This window comes from Chiloscyllium plagiosum, unplaced genomic scaffold, assembly GCF_037043375.1.
Source record: "Chiloscyllium plagiosum isolate Xiang-an unplaced genomic scaffold, Cpla_swu_hap1 HiC_scaffold_3, whole genome shotgun sequence".
NCBI lineage: Eukaryota > Metazoa > Chordata > Chondrichthyes > Orectolobiformes > Hemiscylliidae > Chiloscyllium > Chiloscyllium plagiosum.
The window spans coordinates 4,160,384-4,177,817 of NW_028270141.1; the positions used below are offsets into that span (position 1 = coordinate 4,160,384).

Below are 17,434 nucleotides of genomic sequence, written 5' to 3' on the forward strand. Positions count from 1 at the left end.
GGTTATGTTAAATATATAAATATTCTCACCGAGAGCTTGACTATTTTATCGAACATGACATCTGGAGATACATGAAAATCAAAGACGAAGTACTGGAGAAAAAAGATGGAAAACAAAGACTTTAGTAACTATCTAACAGCACTCACTGAACGTTTGGAAGTTAATACCTACTACGTATTATTTACATAAAACTGTATCAAGGGACATTAAATATGGATGATGACTATCTCATTTATTTAGGTTTGGTGTGGCAATGTGAGTTGTTGCAAACTAACAATAAATGTGAAAAAAGAACATGTTTCCAATGTTTACACATTTTAAAATTTTATTTCAGATTAAGTTAATCTCATGAAACATATTTTTCCAATAAAATTGGAATTATTTCTGTGACTTCTATGGTAAAGAGTTGAACTTGACAGACTGTTACGGATTGGCACATTGCAGGGCCCATGACAACGGGCTGAGGGACACACTAAAGCTTGGGGCAACTGCTGCCAGGGCGCAGTGGGGAAAGACCATCATCTAAGCTCTTTCTGTCAAAGTAAAATGAGGGGCTGTTAAGATCCAAGACCCCCTGACTGCCTTAAGGGAATGTAAATAGTTTCCTTGCAAGAGTAGGAAACATCTGTCTGGAAACTCTTGAGAAATGTTAAATTCCAGTATATTTTTTCTCTCTGCAAAGTCTCTACAGAGACTTTTTAAAAAATTCACTCATGGGATGTGGGCATCGCTGGTTGGCCAGCATTTATTGCCTGTCCCAAGTTTAGGGTACATTCCCTTCAGTGTGGAAACAGGCCCAACCAGTCCACACCGACCCTCTGAAGAGTAATCCACCCAGACCCATTTCCCTCTGACTAATGCACCTAACACTATGGGCAATTTAGCATGGCCAATTCACCTGGCCTGCACATCTTTGGACTGTGGGAGGAAACCAGAGCACCCGGAGGAAACCCACGCAGACCCAGGGAGAATGTGCAAAGTCGTCCGAGGCTGTGAGGCAGCAGTGCTCACCACTGAGCCACTGAGCCACCGTGCCACCCTTGAGAAGGTGGGGATGAGCTGCCTTCAAGAACCGCTGCAGTCCATGTGCTGTAGGCTGACCCACAATGCCATTAGGGAGGGAATTCCAGGAGCTTGACCCAGCAGTGAAGGAACGGTGATATATTTCCAAATCAGGCTGGTGAGTAGCTTGGAGAGGAACTTGCATATGGTGGTGTTTCCATGTATCTGCTGCCCTTGACCTTTGAGATGGAAGTGCTTATGGGTCTGAAGGTGCTTTCTAAGGAACTTTGGTGAATTTCCTTTGTAAGTACTTAGAGATAATGTTATGAATAAAGTAGACTTTTGCAATTAAAAAAAACTTATGAAATAACCCAGAATTTCCCACACCAGTGTTTAATGACTGTTTTACATACTAATTAATAGGCCTCCCACCAACACGAAAGTAATATTAAGGTTAACATATGAAAGCATACAATAAGTGATGGAATATTGTAAGTACTAATGGCTTTAATTTTTATTTGATGTATTTGACCTTTAACAATCAAATCGACTGTTGATCTTTATTTCATCCAGATAAAAGGAGCAGCAGACATTGGTTCTAGATTTCCCTGTTGGAGTTGTTGAAGGTATTTTGTTAACCCTTGAAACTCTGCTGTGTGAAATGTTAACATAACTAGAGAAACTTTGAAAGAGGTATGTTCTAGTGGAGTTGCACATCAAATCTGGTTTTAATTTAGGAAGGAATCATCAATCAAACCAATCATCCTGATCGTATTGGAGCAGAACTTCTAATTAGGGTTGGAAACTTTATGTCTGACTCTGAGTGAGTTAAAAAAAATTCACTTTCCTTCAGCTGACCTCTGTGTGGGAGATTCCTGAACAGGGACTGTCTTTTACCAACCTGTCCAGGAATCCATAAATCCAGCAGCAGAGAAGATCATTGTTAAAACAATTCACCCGTTTTTTGACCACAGACAGTCATATTCTGAAATGTCAATGTCCAGCAGTAATGTTGACGGCTACTGTGAAATGGTGAGTATGTAAGGTAAGTGAGGGGGGTGGGTTGCATGCCAAGTGGGTGAGAGTGTTATAAACTGTGGGGGGGTGAGGTAGGGTACCAGGTAAGTGGATGAAGGTGCAGATTGAGCGTAAATAAATTGCTGGTACTAGATTGGTTGCCAGTTGGGATTGGGTTCGGAATGGTGTTGGGTTTCAGATCAGAGTGGCTGGGATTAAAGGGAGTTGTTGGGTTGGCAGTATGGTCTGGGGTGGTTGCCAGGCGCCTGGGTTGTTGTTTTGCATTTGGGGAGGTACAGGTTATGGGTGGGGATTGTAAATAAGGAGTCAGGGACTCAATTTAATAGTTACCCAGAAGCTAAGAGAAGATTTTAAAAAAACATCTCTTGAGCAATTGTTTAGCTTTAGAGACTTGGAATTCTTTAAATGTAAGGAGATTTCTCAGAGGATTCCAGACATAAGGGAATTTCCCGCCAGAATTGTCAATGTCCTGAGCAAACCTCACAAAGCATTGAGATTTCTGCTTGAGCTCCAGTTTGTGCCGCTACAATGTCTGTCTGCCTATCAGATTATCAGGACCATTACCATGCCTTTGGAAACATGTCTTCCAAACACTTCATGGAAACATATTTCTCTGGTAGGTTTCAATTGACTGAAGTGGAATCAATTTCTGGAAGAGGCAGAGGTGAGTGATTAGCTTGAAAGGAGTGATTTCTGAAGGTGCAGGATTACAGAAGGGCATGTAAAATACAGAAATGCATCACCTCGTTGTAGTATGGGCAGTTTGTTGATTCCTTCATACTTGTATATTTCTTCTCCTCTCCAATTTCAACACAGACAACTGGATCCATGTTCAATCCCACGAGCTGTCTTGCTTCAATGATTGTGATACTCACCTTGAGTGGAAAGAATGAAGAAATAATTAACCTCATGCACCTTTTGTTACTTTAAAATCTTAATTACTTACAGGCAGACTGCTGTAGAAATACAGGAATATCACTACTACAGTAAATAGTTCAAAATAATTTCCAATGGTAAAATCATATACTGTAGTCAGATTATATAATTTAATATTTTTCCAATTTGTAAAATATCTTTTCATATGCAGAGAAACTAGTACCAGAAGACTAGATTCATTGGTAATGTGAGAATTGAATAGACTGGGTCCACATTCCTCTGCTGCACTGCTAATCTTCTGCTATAACTTTGGGAGAAACCTTCAGGAACTGCTACAAAACAGAACGGAAGCAGGTATTTTGGATTTTCACTGACTTCACGAGTTTATGATTTGCTTCCAAAGGGAAGAACCTCCAGCCATCCCCTATTAAGGAAATCAGACCTCTGCTCCAGAAACTCAGCTGATACTTGTTGTAACTGTGATAATTGTTACATCCATTGACATGAGATATACGATCTTCACAATGAAGATGTGGTGGCCACTTGTTATAATTTGCCAACCTGAAAATGATCCATGTATCCAATTCTCTACTTCTTGGTAGCAAGCCAAACTCTATACATACCAACTAATAACCCTCATATATAACTCCACAATCTTTTATGTGGCATCTTATTGAATATTATTTGGAAACCTAAATACATTACATCTACTGGATGCCCTTTATTCACCTTGTTACCTTATGCTTGTTACTTTTTCAAAGCATTCCATTAAGTTTGTCAAACATGATTTTCCTTTCACAAACATGCTGACTTTGCCTGATTACATTATGATTTTACAAAGGTCCTACTGATTCCTCCTTAATAATGGATTCAAGCATTTCCCTAATAACTGATGTTAGACTAACTGACCTATAGCTTCCTGCTTTTGGTCTCCCTCCTTGCTTGAGTATTGGTGTCATATTTGCAACTTTCCAATCCACTGGGTACCTTTCTAGAAGTTAAGAACTTCTACTCCACTGACCTTTTAAGGAAATCATACATTTTCCTTACTGTAGTACTTCTCGGTCAAAAGCTGTTTTCTTTCATACTCCAATTTCTCCTTTCTTTAAAGATTTCCTTTGCTGTTTTTTAAAATTTCCCAATCCTCAGGCCCACCACTTATCCTTTCTGTATTGTACATCTTTCAATGTACTACCATTCCTGATTTCTTCAGTTAATCATGGTGCATTCTTTTCATAGACCTCCCTCTTCCTTCATGGAAAATATAACTGCTGAGGATTATGAATATCTTCTTAAATATCTACTATGAGTTCCAAACCATCTTACCTTTTAACCCTTTTTTTGATTACTTTAGCTAACGTCATCTTTATACCCTGTAACTGCTTTTATTTAACTTTAAGACCCAAATTTTTTCGCCCTCAAAGTGAAATTGAACATTCTCACCAACAGGCTGCTTTGTTAGGAGACCATTTATTTATCTGACCTCATTTCACATTTCCAGCCCTAGGATTACTTGTTCCCTGATTAGTTCTAGAATGAATTGTTCTAGGAAATTGTCACTTCCTATGAATTCATTCTCCATCCTCCCTTTGCTAATTTGATATGAAGATTAAAGTCTTCCATGTTTATTGCAAATCTTCCTGAAAGCCCCCATGATTCTGTGGTTTATACTCTAACCTATGATGTAGCTATTGTTAGGGAGCCCATACAAAACTCCTAGTAGTAACTTCTTTCCCTTGCTATTTCTTACCTCTACCCAAACAAATTCTACCTTTCGATCCTGCAAGCCAAGGCTTTTTTTTTAACTACCGTACTGATCTCATCACTGATTAACATAGCTACACCACCATCTTGCCTTTATTCTTATCCAGCCTAAACATGAAACATTCAGTTCCCAGCCAGGGTCACTTTGCACCATAATGGTTATCATATCAAACCCATTTCTTTCTATTTGTGTCTTCAAATCATTCATGTACAGCATCCATTCAGATAAATAGCATTTAATTCTGCCTTTTTATCATTTTCCTTACTCTGACCTTATTTACTGATGCACTCTTAAGTCTGTACCTTTTGTTCTTCCTTTTGAATGCTTGTTATCATTACCTGAATCAATAAACTGCACCATTGTCTTGTCATTCCTCTTTAGCTTTCAAAATCTCTTCTTATATGAACTGTCCCTTCCCCCTCGTATTTATTTTAAAGCCCTAGTGATTCCATTTGCGAGGCACTGGCCTAAGACATTTCAGGTAAAGTCTGATCCAGTGGTCCAGCTGTCTCCTTCCCCACTGCTGGGGCTAATTCCTCATGAACTCAAACCCATTTCTCCCACACCAAACTTGGAACTCTCAACTTTGAGGATTTTCAGTAGAAAAGCCATTTAGTAGTTCCTTATTTTGGGAAGTATCAAGTAACATTAATGCTAACGATAAGTAAATCAATGCATAAATAATGCTGATATGGGAAATAGGGAACAAAAACAGCAGATGCTCAAACTAAACCAGCAGATCGGTTAATGCGTGTGGCGAGAACATGAACTCATGTTTCATGTGTTCTTTACGTCAGAGCTGATTAAAAAGGTTGGGATATATTGTCCTTTAGTTGTATATATTGACACATAAATGAACACTCTGAGCAAAAGTCAACGGATGAATTACCAACTCTGAGAATATTGTTGTGTATTAGATACTAGGTTGAACTGGGGTGATCTGTATGCAGTGTAGAGACTGGCTACAGGTTGGGAATCTGAAAGTTTAAGTGTGCATTTTCAGTGGCTCTTTAACTTAAGTGGGGAATGAGGGACAGTGGAATAAATGTCCACAAATCGCTAAAAGTAGCAAAGAAGTTGTGATGGTGACTGTGAAGGCACTTGGATTCCTGTCCCTTAATCACTGAGATATAGAATATAAGAGCAGGGTGGCTATGCTGAAACCGTAGAAACATGAGTTAGTCTGCAGCATTGGTCCTGTGTACAGTACTGTCACCTCATTACAGAAAAGATAGGGTTGTACGTGATAGGGTACAGAGGAGATTTATAAGATTGTTGCCAAGACTTGAAAAATGCAGCATTGAGGGATGATTGGATGGGGTGGGATAGGCTTGGATTGAATTGTCTCTTTTTTTAAATTATTAGATTCCCTACAGTATGGAAACAGGCCCTTCGGCCCAACAAGTCCACACCGACCCTCCAAACAGCAACCCACCCAGGCCCATTTCCCTCTGCCTAATGCACCTTATACTATGGGCAATATAGCACGGCCAATTCACCTAACTTGCACATCTTCGGACTGTGGGAGGAAACCCATGCAGACACGGGGAGACCATGCAAACTCCACACAGGCAGTCGCCTGAGGCTGGAATCGAACTGAGGCTGGGACCCTGGTGCTGAGAGGCAGCAGTGCTAACACCATGCTGCTCTTACGCATTCCCACACCCCAGCTCCTCTCATGATATGGGTTATACAAGCACATTCATAGTCCCCGTCATCACGTACCGACCCTTACTTCTTCCATGACTTGCTATCAACAATCCCTTCGTTTTCCTACCATTCCCTACTCTCCATTCCCCTTCTCTTTCTCCCCCCCCCACGCCCCCCCCTCCACCGTCCCTCCCTGGGCTCCATCTCTACTTTTCTGCTCACCCATTCTCCTCCACCCCACATTCTAAGGCAAATACTACTTTTTTTCTAGCTGCTATCAGTTCTGAAGATTTGAAACATTAACTCTGCTTTCTCTCCACAGCTGCTGCCAGACCTGCTCAGTTTTTCCAGCCATTTCTGTTTTTATTTCTGATTTCCAGCAGTCACAGTTATTTGACTATTTTGGATAGGCTGGGATTGTTCACCTTGGTACACAGTACACAGAGAGACAACTTTATTGAGATGTACAAAATTGAGAGAGGCCTGGATAGTGAATAGGAAGGGCCTGGTCATTTATTTGGAGAGGTCAGTGACTAGAGAACATATATTGACAGTGAACGAGTGGAGGGGAGGTGAGGAAAACCTTTTTCACCCAGAGGTTGGTAGGTTTCAGGATCTCACTGACTGAAAGGGTTGTGGAGGAAAGGCCGAAAACACATTTCTAAGGTGCGTGGATCTCTACCTGACGTGTAGTAACCTACAGGACTACAGACCCAATCCTTGACAGGGGGATGGAGCTGAGTGGAACATCTCATGGCTGGCACAGAGATGATGTGTAAAGTTACCTATTTCTGTGCCATTAACCTTCTATGAGTGTATAATTTGAAACATTTCTGTCCCAAGATTATTTAATATGTCATTTCATTGATAATAATTGAGACTGCAGTGAAGCTCATTCCTCTGGCTCTTCTCATTGGTTTATACTATAACACCCTGAATGACAGGAGGTTTCAGTTCAGCATCCAACTGCTCTCACTTGCTCGGGGGAGTTATTTGGATGGTAACTGGGTTTTATTTTCTTTATACTAGCATAGACTAGTAATCCCTGGATCTTCTAGTCTGCTTAATTACTGTAAATCAATATCTGATCTATGCTATTTAATATTTGATGTAATTTAATTCAGCATCTCCTCAGCTACTTTCCATCTGTGTTGTAGGAAATGAGTTTTTCTATAACCTTTCTAGAATGCTCAGCCTTTCCCGTACCCTGCCTTATACTTGGGATTATTCTCCTTTCTCTTCTAGCTTAAGAAGACATTGATTGTCATTAGAGAAATAACTGCTGCCTTTGTAGTGAGATCAGGTTGAAGTTGGTCATCAAAGATGTCAGTGACCATCCACAATCTTCAGGCATTATAACCAGACCGAGGAGGTGGTCAGAGGACATCACTGGAACCTTACACACACTGATCTCAGCCGATGTGACCAGAGATCAGTTTAATTTGATTTTTTGTTGTCACATGTACCTCAGTACATTGAAAAGTTTTGTTTTGCAAGCAGTACAGCAGATCATTATAAACAAATGCTATACACATGCTCACTAGCTATCTACTCCACACCCATACAATGTGTTGTAATATTTTGTGATTTTAAAAAAATTGCTTCACTACATTGTCTAGTCAGTTTCTCCAAAGTAATTTTATAGATTTCAATTTGCTAATACCATATGAATTATTTTCTACTTCTGTTGCAGATTTTATGTGTAATATTTTACATTGATCAGTAAACTTTGTATCCTCAGCTATTTTATTATAACAACATTTGTACCTATCAGCTTCAAGCAAGGTAAATTGCACTGGCTATTGATCTGACTAACAGGAGCAATGCCTCAGGATATTAGATTGAGGATGAAGTGAAATAAAAATACTGATCTTGTCTTGCTGGATCTGTCTTCAAACTCTGAGACAATTGATATTATTGACATTCCAGCAATCCTCAGTACTACAACTAAAGAAAGCTATGTGAAACCGTGTCAGTAAAGGGTAAAAAAGGACCAAATATGAACTAAATCTTTAATTCAACAGCCACACTCTCCTTTGACAGATATACAGGAATTATTGATGAGAAATAATGAAATCCATAATCCTCAGATCTGATGGATACTAATTAAAGATATATAAATTGAAATAAGAGCAAAAATGTCCCTAACAAGCAGCTACAGATTTGAAATAAAAAGGCTACTTAACTCAGCAGTCAAGAGACTGTAATTACAGGAGTTTCATTAATTCAGTAGTAGGGCAAAGTGTTTAAGTAAGTTTGAAATTGGATTTACCACTCTAATTGCTAGCAGAACTATATCCCTCATCACGATTACCCTCTGGAAAAAATTTCTATGTGTCTTAACGAGTACTTTGCATCGGTATTCACCGAGGAGAGAGACATGATGGATGTTGAGGTTAGGGATAGATGTTTGAATACTCTCGGTCAAGTTGGCATAGGGAGGAAGTGTTGGGTATTCTAAAAGGCATTAAGGTGGACAAGTCCCCAGGACTGGATGGGATCTATCCTCGGTTACTGAGGGAAGTGGGAGAGGAAATAGCTGGGGCCTTCACAGATATCTTTGCAGCAAACCTTGAACACGGGTGAAGTTCCAGAGAACTAGCAAGTTGCTAATGTTGTCCCCTTGTTTAAGAAGGGTAGCAGAGATAATCCAAGTAATTATAGACCAGTGAGCCTGACGTCAGTGGTAGGAAAGCTGCTGGAGAAGATACTGAGGGATAGGACCTATTCCCATTTGGAAGAAAATGGGTTATCAGTGATAAGCAACATGGTTTTGTTCAGGAAAGGTCATGTCTTACCAAGTTAATAGAATTCTTTGAGGAGGTGACAAAGTTGATTGATGAGGGAAGGGCTGTAGATGTTATATACATGGACCTCAGTAAGGTGTTAGGCTTATGGTAGGCTGATGGACAAAGTGAAGTTGCAATGGATCCAGGGTGTACTAGCTAGACGGATATAGAACTGGCTGGGCAAGAGGAGTCAGAGAATAGTAGGAGTAGTTTTTCAAAATGGAGAACTGTGACCAGCAGTGTTCCACAGGGATCCATTCTGGGACCACTGTTGTTTGCGATATACATAAATGATCTGGAGGAAGGTATAGGTGGTTTGATTAGCAAGTTTGAAGATGACACCAAGGTTGGTGGAGTAGCAGATAGTGAAGGCGACTGTCAGAGAATACAGCAGAATACAGATAGATTGATTGGAGAGTTGGGCAGAGAATTGGCAGATGGCGTTCATCCGGTCAAATGCGAGGTGAAGCATTTTGGAAGATCTAGTTCAAGAGTGAACTATACGGTAAATGGAAAAGCCCTGGGGAAAATTTATATACAGAGAGATCTGAGTGTTCAGGTCCATGGTACCCTGAAGGTGGCACCACAGGTCAATAGAGTGGTCAAGAAGACATGCTTTCCTTCATACTTTGGAGAGGGTGCAGAGGAGGTTCACTGGGATGTTGCCTGGTATTGTGGGTGCTAGCTATGAAAAGAGGTTGAGTAGATTAGGATTATTTTCAACAGAAAGACTGAAGTTGAGGGAGGATCTGATTGAGGTCTACAAATTCTTGATAGGTATAGACAGGGTGGATAGCAAGAAACTTTTTCCCAGAGTGGGCGACTCAACTAAAAGAGGTCACGAGTTCAAAGTGAGAGGGGAAGCGTTTAAGGGAGGTATGCGTGGGAAGTTCTTTACACAGAGGGTGGTGAGTGCCTGGAATGTGTTGCCAGCGAAGGTGGTAGAGGCGGGCACCATAGCATCATTTAAGATCCTTAGAAAATAGGCGACAGGTTTAGATGGAGGATCTGGATCGGCGCAGGCTTGGAAGGCCGAAGGGCCTGTTCCTGTGCTGTAATGTTCTTTGTTCTTGTTCTTTGTTCTTTCTTTGTGTCCTGAACAATACAACTCGAGCACTATATACCAAATTAGAAATGAATAAGTGCATTTCATAAATTATTATGGAGATAAGGAAAAATAATTTAGCATGATTGACAAGTGCATTAATTCGCATGTTGTCAGATTTAACAAGAAATGCAATTGACTGCATAATTTACATTTCTCTCATAAAGTCCCTGTGAGCAGAGAGATGCTCTGTCAGAACAAATTTCGAATATTCACAGTTTCGGTTGAACTCCTTGCTTCTTCTAGGAAGTTCATTTATGATCGATGATTCAAATCCATTCTGTTTCTTCCAGCTTGAGAGCCCACAATTCATCTTTACACGCCTTAGAACCAGCCACAAACTACTCAGTTTTCTATCTTGCAAAGAAATCCCTGTAACTTACTTGGTAGTCCTGGGGTCGGCCTGCACTGGGTTCCATTTTGATATCAGGTTTTGACCTGTGAATAAATTCAAAACAATTGAATTTTCAGAATGAGACAAGCAATAATAGGGCTTATTGCTACATGTTTCAGGAAATTTCATAATCGTTAAATGGTTTCAAATACCTAGCTGTTTTAGTTTTAGAAGCTTTATTTTTAAATGATTGATTATTTTATCTGTCTGTAGTAGACTAGAGTTGTTTTCACAAACTGGAAAGTTATGAATGAATCACTTTAAAAAAAAAAGATTTTTATTTACACATCCAGCTGCTGTTACTGGATTCATTGCTTCTATACAGCGTTTAGTGGGTGAATGGGTGGGGGGGGGGTGACATGGATATTCATGGGGTTGTTTGGTGCACTTACACTAGCATTGGGGAAATTGGATGGGAGGATGCAATATGCTGGTGTGGAGTGGGGGAGGGACATGAGGAACCATGGGAGGTGTTTTGAGATCTACCTTCGCATAGGGCATGAGGGGTCATTAATATTGAGTGCACCCTGTTCCTTGCCCATATCCCTCCAAACCTTTCCTATTCGTGTCTTTATCGAGGTGTCGTTTAAACGTTGTAACTGTGCCCATTGTAACTTCCTTGGGAAGTTCATTCCACATACAAACCACCCTCTATGTAAAAGATATCCCCTCATGTCCTTTTTTAAATCTCTCTCCTCTCAGCTTGAAAACATGCCTTCTCGTCTTGATACCAACCCCCATCCTAGGAAAAAGACACCTACCATTAACAGTATCTATACCCCTCAAGATTTTATAAACCTCTGTCAGGTTACCCTCTCAACCTCCTCTGCTCCAATTCACCTTCCTTCGGAATCCTCCCCTGTTTATATCACAATATTGCAGTATGATTTGTTAAGGAGCTTCCCTGTTGGTTTCTCGACTTGCTCAGGTCCGAGATACTGTTTCTTACACTGTCACATTCTCACTGACTCAGTGAGTAAAAACGTTCTGATCTGAGGCTTGCAGGGACTATCAGATGGAGTAAAATACAGTCTATCGTGAAGTATCCAAGATTTAATATGAATACACTAGGGGCAGGCAGTAGTTACAAAGCAGTATTACTTTTCATCAGGTTGCAACTTTACAACTGAACTGTAGAAAAATGTTTCCAAATTTGCTCCATTTAAGGAAGCTCCATTTCAAAACCCTATTGCAGGAAATTTAGTCAGTGTATGGATAGGTGTGTAGTGGACGGATATGTATGCAGTGGATGGATACATAAGCTGTGCATGGGTACGTGTGCAGTGGATGGATATGTGTGCAGCGGATGGATACGTGTGCAGTGGATGGGTACGTGTGCAGTGGATGGATATGTGTACTGTGTATGGGTACGTGTGCAATGGATGGATACGTATGCTGTGTATGGGTACGTGTGCTGTGTACGGATACGTCTGCAGTGGATGGATATGTGTGTTGTGAATGGGTACATGTGCTGTGTATGGGCACGTGTGCACTGGATGGATACATGTGCTGTGTATGGGTATGTGTGCTGTGTATGGATATGTGGGCAGTGGATGGATACGTGTGCTGTATATGGGTACATGTGCAGTGGATGGGTATGTGCGCAGTGGATGGATATGTGTGCTGTGAATGGGTACGTGTGCTGTGAATGGGTACGTGTGCTGTGGATGGATATGTGTGCACTGGATTGATACGTGTGCACTGGATGGATACGTGTGCTGTGTATGGGTATGTGTGCAGTGGATGGATACGTGTGCTGTGAATGGGTATGTGTGCAGTGGATGGATACGCGTGCAGTATATGGGCACATGTGCAGTGGATGGGTACGTGTGCAGTGGATGGGTACATGTGCAGTGGATGGGCATGTGTTCTGTGGATGGGTATGTGTGCAGTGGATGGGTATATGTGTGCAGTGGATGGGTATGTGTGCAATGGATTGGTATGTGTGCAGTGAATAGGTACATGTGCTGTGGATGGATACGTGTGCAGTGGATGGGTACGTGTGCAGTGGATGGGTATGTGTGCTGTGTACGGATACGTGTGCAGTGGATGGGTACGTGTGCTGTGGATGGGTACGTGTGCAGTGGATGGGTACATGTGCAGTGGATGGGCATGTGTTCTGTGGATGGGTATGTGTGCAGTGGATGGGTATATGTGTGCAGTGGATGGGTATGTGTGCAATGGATTGGTATGTGTGCAGTGGATAGGTACATGTGCTGTGGATGGATACGTGTGCAGTGGATGGGTACGTGTGCAGTGGATGGGTATGTGTGCTGTGTACGGATACGTGTGCAGTGGATGGGTACGTGTGCAGTGGATGTGTACGTGTGTTTTAGATGGGTACGTGTGTTTGTGGATGGGTATGTGTGTTTGTGGATGGGTTCGTGTGTTGTGGATGGGTACGTGTGTTGTGGAATTGTACGTGTGTTGTGGCTGGGTGTGTGTGTTTGTGGATGGGTACGTGTTTGTGGATGGGTACGTGTGTTGTGGATGGGTATGTGTGTTGTGGATGGGTACGTGTGCTGTGGATGGGTACATGTGCTGTGGATGGGTATGTGTGCAGTGGATGGGTATGTGCGCAGTGGATAGGTACATGTGCTGTGGATGGATACGTGTGCAGTGGATGGATACGTGTGCTGTGAATGGGTATGTGTGCAGTGGATGGATACGCGTGCAGTATATGGGTACATGTGCAGTGGATGGGTAGGTGTGCAGTGGATCGGTACATGTGCATTGGATGGGCACGTATTCTGTGGATGGGTATGTGTGGAGTGGATGGGTATGTGTGCAGTGGATAGGTACATGTGCTGTGGATGGATACGTGTGCAGTGGATGGGTACGTGTGCAGTGGATGGGTATGTGTGCTGTGTACGGATACGTGTGCAGTGGATGGGTACGTGTGCTGTGGATGTGTATGTGTGTTTTAGATGGGTACATGTGTTTGTGGATGGGTTCGTGTGTTGTGGATGGGTACGTGTGTTGTGGAATTGTACGTGTGTTGTGGCTGGGTGTGTGTGTTTGTGGATGGGTACGTGTTTGTGGATGGGTACGTGTGCTGTGTATGGGTATGTGTGCAGTGGATGGATACATGTGCTGTGAATGGGTATGTGTGCAATGGATGGATACGCGTGCAGTATATGGGTACATGTGCAGTGGATGGGTACGTGTGCAGTGGATGGGTACATGTGCAGTGGATGGGCACGTGTTCTGTGGATGGGGGGGGTATGTGTGCAGTGGATGGGTATGTGTGCTGTGGATGGGTACATGTGTTGTGGATGGGTACGTGTGTTGTGGATGGATACGTGTGCTGTGGATGGGTATGTGTGCTGTGGATGGGTACGTGTGCTGTGGATGGGCACGTGTGTTGTGGACGGGTGTGTGTTGTGGTTGGGTACGTGTGTTGTGGATGGGTACGTGTGCTGTGGACGGGTGTGTGTTGTGGATGTGTACGCGTTCTGTGGATGGGTACCCATCCATTGCACACATACCCATTCACAGCACATGTATCCATGGGTACGTGTGCTGTGGATGGGTACGTGTGTTGTGGATGGGTGCGCGTATTGTGGATGGGTGCGCGTGTTGTGGATGGGTACGCGTGTTGTAGATGGGTACGTGTTCTGTGGATGGGTACGTGTGCTGTGGATGGGTACATGTGCTGTGGATGGGTGTGTGTTGAGGATCTGCAGCACACGTACCCATCCACAGAACGCGTACACATCCACAACACACACCCATCCACAGCACACGTACCCATCCACAGCACACGTACCCATCCACAACACACGTACCCATCCGCAGCACACGCACCCATCCACAACACATGTACCCATTCAAAGTTTGCAACACAAATTCCCAGCTCGGCGAACAGAACCACAACAACGAGCACCCGAGCTACAAATCTTCGCACAAACTTTGAATGGGTACATGTGTTGTGGATGGGTGCGTGTGCTGCGGATGGGTACGTGTGTTGTGGATGGGTACGTGTGCTGTGGATGGGTACGTGTGCTGTGGATGGGTGTGTGTTGTGGATGGGTACTGTGTTGTGGATGGGTACGTGTGTTGTGGATGGGTACGTGTGCTGTGGATGGGTGTGTGTTGAGGATGGGTACGTGTGCTGTGGATGGGTGTGTGTTGAGGATGGGTGCGTGTGTTATGGATGGGTACGTGTGTTGTGGATGGGTACGTGTGCTGTGGATGGGCACGTGTGTTGTGGATGGGTACGTGTGCTGTGGATGGGTACGTGTGCCGTGGATGGGTAAGTGTGTTATGGATGGGTGTGTGTTGTGGATGGGTGTGTGTTGTGGATGGGTGTGTGTTGTGGATGGGTACGTGTGCTGTGGAGGGGTACGTGTGCTGTGGAGGGGTACATGTGCTGTGGATGGGTAAGTGTGTTATGGATGGGTGTTTGTTGTGGATGGATGTGTGTTGTGGATGGGTACGTGTGTTGTGGATGGGTACGTGTTCTGTGGATGGGTACCTGTGCTATGGATGGGTACGTGTGTTGTGGATCGTTACGTGTGTTGTGGATGGGGGTGTGTGTTGTGGATGAGTAAGTGTGTTGTGGCTGGGTACGTGTGCTGTGGATGAGTAAGTGTGTTGTGGCTGGGTACGTGTGCTGTGGATGGGTACGTGTGCTGTGGATGGGTACGTGTGCTGTGGATGGGTACGTGTGTTGTGAATGGGTAAGTGTGCTGTGGATGGGTGTGTGTTGTGGATGGGTATGTGTGAGTGGTTACCTCTTGTTTGAGACATTGGTGGTGACTGCAGTGACAGAAGCCAGTGAGATGGTGTCAGGGTCCAGGCCACCTCCGAGCCGCATAGCCTTTCTGTCCAGATCCTCCGTTTCCAGGACAGCAGGTTCATCTGGAAGAATCAAAGCAGTTTCTGTTCAATCAAATGGATCCAGAACTCCTTACATTGACAGAGATAGTTCAGAAGAGTATATAGTCTAAGTTATAAAAATGATAAATCAGGAGGGTCACTGTAAAATTAAGAAATCAGTGAAGATATTAGATTTCTGCCCAGGTCTGAACTGTGCGTATGGTAAAGCAGAGAATACAGCAATACACCCAAATAATATCCAGAGGGTAACAGCGACAGGCGGAGTGAGAATTGGAACAGGCATTTTGAAGATTTAGAGATTGTGCAGCAGTTGGGTCACTTTGCTTTTAAAACAGGCTCTGTCCTATTGTCAGTGGGTCCCGGATTTTAAATGTGAACACAGTCACAGATATCAACAGGAGCACCAACTAAAATACAAAACCGGGGGCGATGACAATGTGCAACTGAACTAAAATACATTGTGATGATGCTGTGGCTTTTAGAGATGTGTTTTGTCCTGGGTTTTCTTTAAAACAGAGTTTGGAGGACAGGTAACGAGCAGTCTATGAGAAGATAAACAACTTGTGAGGCCTTGGGTGCTTTTTTTTTTAAAAGGCTTGAACAATAGAAGCAGCCTGAGTGGGTGTGGTCAACTCCCATCCACATAACCATAGATTTTAGGTTTAGCTTTCAGAAGTTGCTTTTGGGGTCTTGATTCCTCTCTCAATTACAGCCAAATGCTAGGGGCTCTCCTCCTAGGTGACTGGAGTTACATGTGAGACAAAATCTATTACCTGAACTTGCCTTTTGGCAAGGGTATGTTTATGGGATGTTACTACTTTGGAACAGCTAATTAGTAATAGTTACTGCATCTATTATTCTGTTAGGTTTTCCATAATTCCTAGTTCTGATTTCTTTGGTTGTATTTTAACTATAGCTCTTGAATAAGTTGTGTTTTGTTTGATGTTGAGTAGTTTGACCAATCGATTGCATCTAGAACACAGCACCTAGCACTTACCCTTAAAATAAGAAAACGTTAGGATCTAGGCTACCTTCTTAAAACATATAGAGGCAGTCTGGTCTGGTCTATAACAATATCCATTATGGGAGTTAGGGAGATTCAAGTGATGGATGGGTGTGGTGGAAAAGTACAAGTGATAATGAAGATTGCAAAGAATAACAAGGAATGATCAAGAATAGATTTGCTATGATTTACTACTGTCACGTGTACTGAGGTACAGTGCAAAATGTTGTCTTATGTACTTTACAGGCAGATCATACTGTACAAGCGCATCAGGGTAACAGGACCGAGTGCAAGATATAATGTTTCCGCTGGCAAGGGGAGTTACAGAGGGGATGCAGTAGATGGTAGCCTGATTGCATTCATTACCAATAAAGGCAGACACAGGAAAGCACTTTCTTATTAATGCTTTAATGTTTTAGTAATACAGAGGAACCTCAATTATCTGAATATCAATCATCCGAATTTCGGATTACCCGAAGAAGATCTCAAGGTCTTGACAAAAACATTACATCAAAGAAGTGTTTCCAACACTGATCGTATCTTTTGTTTAAAATGATTAAAAATGAACTTGACTTACTGAAAAGCTGCTGAGAATAGTCCTGGACATCAATGGGAGCCCAGGCACCGTCTCCAAATGACTGACTGCCCGCCCTCTCTCTCTCCCCCCACACTTTCCCTACAGTTCAACACAGGAGTGTATCCTAAACCCCCCTTTCCCAGATAATCTCTCCAACATTGCGTGGAACTTGTCAAAAAGTTGCAGTAAAGAGTTGTGCGTGTGCTATTTTGAGACCTCCCCCCACCAAAAGGCAACAGCAGTCTTGCTGTTGGTGTCCAGTCTGGCTGCCCCCCGGGGGACGATGGGAGGGGAAAGGTGTTTGGTGGGGATGGACGAGGGGCTGACAGGGGTCGGGGCGCACGGCTGGTGGGGCAAGCAGGTCGAACGGGGGCAGGGGGTGGATGGAGGGCG

The 17,434-nt window shown here is 43.0% G+C and overlaps 1 protein-coding gene across 5 annotated transcripts in view; it reads right to left on the reverse strand.

Moving 5' to 3' along the window:
* otofa (otoferlin a) overlaps positions 1–17,434 on the reverse strand; it is a 436,145-nt gene that overhangs the window by 126,461 nt on the left and 292,250 nt on the right. For all 5 annotated transcript variants that reach the window (XM_087977131.1, XM_087977125.1, XM_087977118.1 and 2 more), the window contains 4 exons: positions 15,356–15,482; positions 10,609–10,663; positions 2,784–2,915; positions 30–92 (listed from right to left, as the gene is read on the reverse strand). In XM_087977131.1, the coding sequence (XP_087833257.1) occupies positions 30–92; positions 2,784–2,915; positions 10,609–10,663; positions 15,356–15,482 (377 nt within the window). The remainder of the gene's footprint in view (positions 1–29; positions 93–2,783; positions 2,916–10,608; positions 10,664–15,355; positions 15,483–17,434) is intronic.